The sequence below is a fragment of the Actinia tenebrosa genome, unplaced genomic scaffold (assembly GCF_029948245.1).
Source record: "Actinia tenebrosa isolate PJP-AT-01 unplaced genomic scaffold, QUT_ActTen_1.0 PGA_scaffold14__42_contigs__length_11649687, whole genome shotgun sequence".
In the NCBI taxonomy this organism is placed as follows: domain Eukaryota; kingdom Metazoa; phylum Cnidaria; class Anthozoa; order Actiniaria; family Actiniidae; genus Actinia; species Actinia tenebrosa.
In genome coordinates, this window is record NW_028292574.1 from 4,407,654 (window position 1) to 4,413,126 (window position 5,473).

The 5,473-nt window shown below is 36.6% G+C and overlaps 1 protein-coding gene across 1 annotated transcript; it reads right to left on the bottom strand.

The window, feature by feature from the left end:
* Window positions 1-1,906: 1,906 nt before the first annotated feature.
* On the bottom strand, window positions 1,907-5,473 carry LOC116289840 (uncharacterized protein C1orf50 homolog). Its single transcript, XM_031696769.2, has 4 exons — window positions 5,333-5,473; window positions 3,921-4,132; window positions 3,711-3,851; window positions 1,907-3,140 (listed from the first exon to the last, which is right to left on the bottom strand). Exons 1-4 carry the CDS (start codon window positions 5,352-5,354, stop codon window positions 2,874-2,876), a joined length of 642 nt encoding a protein of 213 aa, XP_031552629.1. The 5' UTR covers window positions 5,355-5,473; the 3' UTR covers window positions 1,907-2,873.

The following is a 5,473-nucleotide window of genomic DNA, read 5'->3' on the forward strand; positions in this document are numbered from 1 at the left end:
TCACGTTGGATTTTAAAATCCTAGGTGCGATTTTGTGGAGGGAGGACAATCTTTTAATCTGCTATAGTTAGCGACAGGTTTTGGGTGCCAAAAATTCAAATGTAGCTCCCAGCCGCTTAGGTGGAGAAGGTGTGTTGTAAAGGCGTACACTTGGATTGAGAGTTCATACTTTTGATGCTCATAAAAACATATGCTTTGTACGACAAAACCAAAACAAATTACACCATTGATTCCTATTAAGCTTGCTTTTTTAGAATTTGGTAGTTTTTGCCTCAAAATCCAAAATAGTGGAAAATCCAAACCTGGATTAACCCCTTGGATCGGACTTTTCTTAGGTGGAGTGTAGGAATCGAGAAAAAATGTTCTTTGTTATTTCAAATTCAAATCTATGTTCAAAGTCTGACATAACTCCAGCAACTGCTTTTATACAGTTATTTTTAGAAATTAATAAAAAATATGGCTTTTATGAAAAGGAAACAGTTATGGGTGCTCGGCGGGAATGTGTGAATTTCTTCCACTTATTTTGCAATTTCTTTTCATCTTTATCAAGCAGAATATTAAAAAAGACGTTTCTGCAAATTCCTTTATTCGATTCAATGCTAGATAATATGCTAAAACAAAAAGAGAACGGTCGTACACGGCCAGTACCGAGTTAGATAGCACAATCGAGGTTAAAATGGGAGTCTAAATTTCAAAGGAATGAGCTGATTAACATATAATCATTCCATCACACGATTTCATACTAATTGTAACAAAAACTCGCTTTCACATAACCCTAATCGAAAAGGCCAAAGTGAAGGTAGCGTCAGATTTATCGTGTCAGATTCGATTTAGGGCATTGTGAGAGCGTCAGGTTGTGGCCAAAGGGCCACCGGATGCGTGTGTGGCCACGAGATGTGGGCCACCATATGTTGGTGGTATGTGCTAACCCCTTGTCGGATTTTTTTTAAATAAATGGAACTGCTGGACATTTGGTGTTTTGAAATCCTTGACCGGCAAAGCCGGGCTCCCTGTGTATATTTTAATGAAAGTCAAAATGAAAGTATTCTTACCTTAATAACAAAACAGGTACACTTCTTTCGCTCGTTTGTCATTCTAGTTCGGTTGCTTGTTTGCCGGTAATTTAGCTATAAACTTTGTCACACATCTCTTGGATTTGTTTAATTTGTGGAATTCAAAGAGTTCCCTCGCTGATATATACTTATACTACTAAACTTAGTGTGTTTTTTTTCTTCAAATGATTACTTTAAAAACATGAAAGAACTACGAGTACTCTTACTATAACAACAGAGCAAGTAAACTTTTTTCGCTCGTTCATCATGCTAGTTTTGTTGCTCGTTTTCCGGTAATTGTAGCTATGTTATCTACAAATAAAACAAAATAGAAAATGTCCTAACCTCTATCTGCACCCTGTGTCGAATTCTTTTCTTCCATGATTTCTTCCATGATTTTTTTCCATGTTTTGTTTCGCTTTTACAATTTTACAAAAAAAAAAGATCATCGTCATTTTGCAAGTGACGTTTGATTTGAAAGCTCGACCAATCAGAAATGCGATGTACATCTGGCGGGACTTTTAGCGTTACGCACAGGGTTCCCATGCGATGACCACGAAACCTGAGTTGGATAGTTTACCATATTCTATACCTATAGTGCTCCGCTCGCGCGGGAGCTCCGCTATAAAGATTTTACCTGGAATTCAAGGAAAGGGAAGGGGGGGGGGAGTCTGTTACTAATGATATTCTGAGAACTTTGAGCAAAAGAACTTTTACCACCCCTGGATTCGTCCTTGCAAGACCCTTAATTCCCAAAGGGAAATTATTACTTTAGTTAATATATAATGGTTTATTTGTGATTTTTAGCCCACAACAAAAATAGCCACGTTTTTCCCATTATTGCTAATGAAACATTTGAAGCATTGAAACATATTTTTAATGAATTTGTATTTGCAAGTGACAAAGGATTGTGTAGTTTCAGAAATTTTCCATACCCTCCCCTCCCCCAAGGAATTTTTTTCAGACCCCCTACCCCCAGAAATTCTAATTTTCGAATTCCTGTGGGGTGGGGTGGGGGGGGGGGGAGGGGATGGATAATTTCTGGAACTACACATTCCTAGAATGGCCATGGTTTAAACGATATATTAAGATTACTTATCGGAGATAGATCTAGGGGGCGGGTAGTTCATCTGTTCAACCTAAATTGAACCCCTAAAGGACAACTATAAATCCCTTAATTAAAAAATATCCATTATAAAAATAATTCAAATTTTTACAGCTAGCCCATATTACAAATCAACAGTCATAGCTGAAGAAATAGAAAATACATGCTTGTGCTGTGTTCAGATATAAAACTTCCCGATTGTTCTGTGAATCCCCAAGTGCTTTATAACTCCACACAGCACAGCAAGCAAATTTTACAATAACCGTTATTTTAGATAGAAATGATGCAACTGAAAGTGTGCACAGGTGCTGTGCTCTTATCATATTAGTACTGAGAGAGACTGTTTTAAGATGAAGTAACAGAGTTTCAATTTTTCTCAGATTTTTTCCCAGCAGCAATGATCCACCAGAGAGTACAACATGAAGTAAGTGGACCTTACATTCTAAAACATTTTACACTAGTATGGAAAAGACAAAAAAATTGGGGAGGACAGAGACTTAAGGAAGCAGCATCCAAATTAAGATTTTTCTTACTATTTCTTCATGACAGGATTTGTTGTCCAAAGTTCTAATTGTTTCAGGCGAAGATTAAATCATTGAGAAATTTCCCCCCACTTTATTTTAGCAGGTTTTGAGAGCAGTTGAACCTCAGTGGAAATACACCACAATAATTAAAATAATTAAAACTAATTTTGGTAGACAGTAAAATCTACTGATTCAATAATGAAAAGGTTCCTCAACAAGATGATCTTCATCTGTTATATCCTCTATAACAGACTTTTCATGGTGTTTGATTGCTTTCTTTGCACTATTTTCAGAAACTCCTGTGACATACTGTATAGCAGGTACTTGGGAGGAAAGAAGTTGGTCAACCATTTGAATATCTTTACTTCGCCTAGCTATGTCTTCAGCTTTAGTCCATGACATGTCTGCCTCTAGTTGGTAAGCACCAAGGAACTCATGTGGACATGAAGGACCCCATTCCTTTGGAATAAACAAAATATCAAAATATTACTAAATCCATTCACAACTTTTAGTTTAAACTCTGAAGATGATAAATGAATTGACGCATAGGAGAGTAAAGTTTGTTAGATTTCTCTTTTGATGTGAGCATTTTATCCAGATTCTCTGGTTATTGTCTCTCTGTAAAACTTCATATTATAACCAGCTTAATTAATATTATAACTCAATCTTTAACTTAGCTGAGCTTATCTAAACCACAATTGAATTTGCTGGTAGTTGGTACAATATGCAAAACATGAAGACTTCGAATTATTTGAAAACGTAACCCTGCTACTCTAAATTATATAAATTTTCTACCCCCCCCCCCCCCCCCATCCAGCATCCTATAATAATTGTAGATGGTTGCATATCAGTAAGAAGGTTTATTGAAGAAGGAAGAGCATTCCAGAGTTAAGGGGCACAAACAGAGAAGAATCGATTACCATAAGATTTTAGTGGTACTGTATAATATACAATTAATTAGCACATCAAAGGACGAGTGAAGAGAAAGACAAGAAAAACCCTAACAAAAAAAGCATAAGTCCACTTTACCTGAGGAGATAACATGGAAAAATAAGTTGTGTTATTTGCTCTCCTGTAAAGGTAATACATCTGACCAACTCTTTTTTTGAAGTTGCATGCAGCATGGTGAAGCTCTGCATCCTGTTTCGTTTCCAAAAGTACTTTTCTAGCCTGAAATGGAATAGAGATTCAATTTATAGCTTGCTAGACTTATATCACTAATTATCATAGAGTACAAACCTGTTCTTGAAGATGTCGAATCTGTTCAGCAATTAATATCAATTTATTGCTGGCTGCACATCGTACAAACTGGTCGGCTTTTTGAACTTCTTGTGCTAGACAAACCAAGTCATATGGATCACTGTGTCGATGGACTCTCTCTGGGTTGACTAGCTGTTTGGAAGCTTCTGAATCTGATGTATCAACCGTGTAGACATTGGTGGCAGCTAAAGCTGAAAGTATAGCATTATATGTACCATTATATAGAGTGGATATTGAATGACAGTGAAACAGCAAAGCATGCAGCATTGTACATGGAATTGAAAACATAAGATTTTATAAATATGGTATGGACTCTTACAGTCACAGCATATTCCATGTCTGTAACATGACCTTTTCGCAGTCATTCTAAAAGTGCTATTAAGAAGACATATGTATCTACAAGTCTAATCAGAATTACTGTGCGATAGGAGGATCATTATAATACAGATTTATATTGTTTTTTTAATTTTATTTATAGCTCGTTTCCATGGAGGCCTGGGAACTGGAATTTTTGAGGGTGGTGAGGAACTGACAAGGGTAACCACTACACAAGGTCCTGGACTCTTGCTAGTTTAGGGTAGGGATGTGCCACTGAGCCCTCTGAACCCTGACTCTGTTAAAAAGTAAAATTGCTGAAATTTATACCCTTTTCCAGATTAGATCGCTGAAAATCATACCCCGTTTTGGTATTGCAAAAATAGATACCCTGTTCCAGAGAGGAGAGAGCATGATTTCATATACCCTGTCCCAGAGCCAGTACAATTTTATATACCCTGTTCCTGGGTAGAATTGCTGAAAACCATACCCTGTTTGGCGGCACATACCCGTATAGTGAATATAGGGGATTAACCCCCCTTCCCCGGGCACAAGGTATTGATGGTTTCACAGCCACCATGTTGGATGGATTTAACAAAAGATTCGTCATTAGTCTCTTGTTATATCATCCAAAATGGGCAATTGTGTCTTGTTATTTCATTCTATTGGCCCTACATGTCTTGGGAATGATCATATTCAATCAATATACTGTAAACTACAATCATATGTGCCACAATCATGTGGGTATTAAGCTTATGTTGCACTGCAATATAAAACTGATTATGGACATTGGTAGATCAAGAACGATTTCAAGGGTTCTGCAGATTTTTCCTACGATGGCATATCTCATAGCATCCTCTTTATTTTTTCAACTCCAAATGGGGGTTCCATTTATAAAGGTCCTACTAGTAAGACTATACCGTAAAATTGTCCCACAAAAAGAGAAAAATAACGATTAAAAATAGTCACCAAGGCTACAAAATTTCATCATGATCATGACTTAAGACTTACGTAAGTTTAAGCTCAAAAATCCACAAATGAATACAAAATTTCATCGTTTTTTCGACAATACTCACCCATTGTTTCGGGATTTTCCATCTTGAATCTCTGTTACTTAATTATGTCCTAAGATAAACGAATTTTGGTTATTTATTTAAGGATATACGGCAAGCAAAATCTAAAACAAAGTTTTCCAGCTCTGTTAACATGAAGACTTA

Excerpts from the sequence above, each read along its gene's own strand:
- LOC116289840 (XM_031696769.2), bottom strand. The coding sequence starts at position 5,354 with ATGGAAAATCCCGAAACAATGG. Across the intron at positions 4,133-5,332 it reads GGAAAATCCCGAAACAATGG|CTTTAGCTGCCACCAATGTC; the intron begins GTGAGTATTGTC and ends CTATACTTTCAG. Across the intron at positions 3,141-3,710 it reads TTTCCATGTTATCTCCTCAG|GAATGGGGTCCTTCATGTCC; the intron begins GTAAAGTGGACT and ends TTTATTCCAAAG.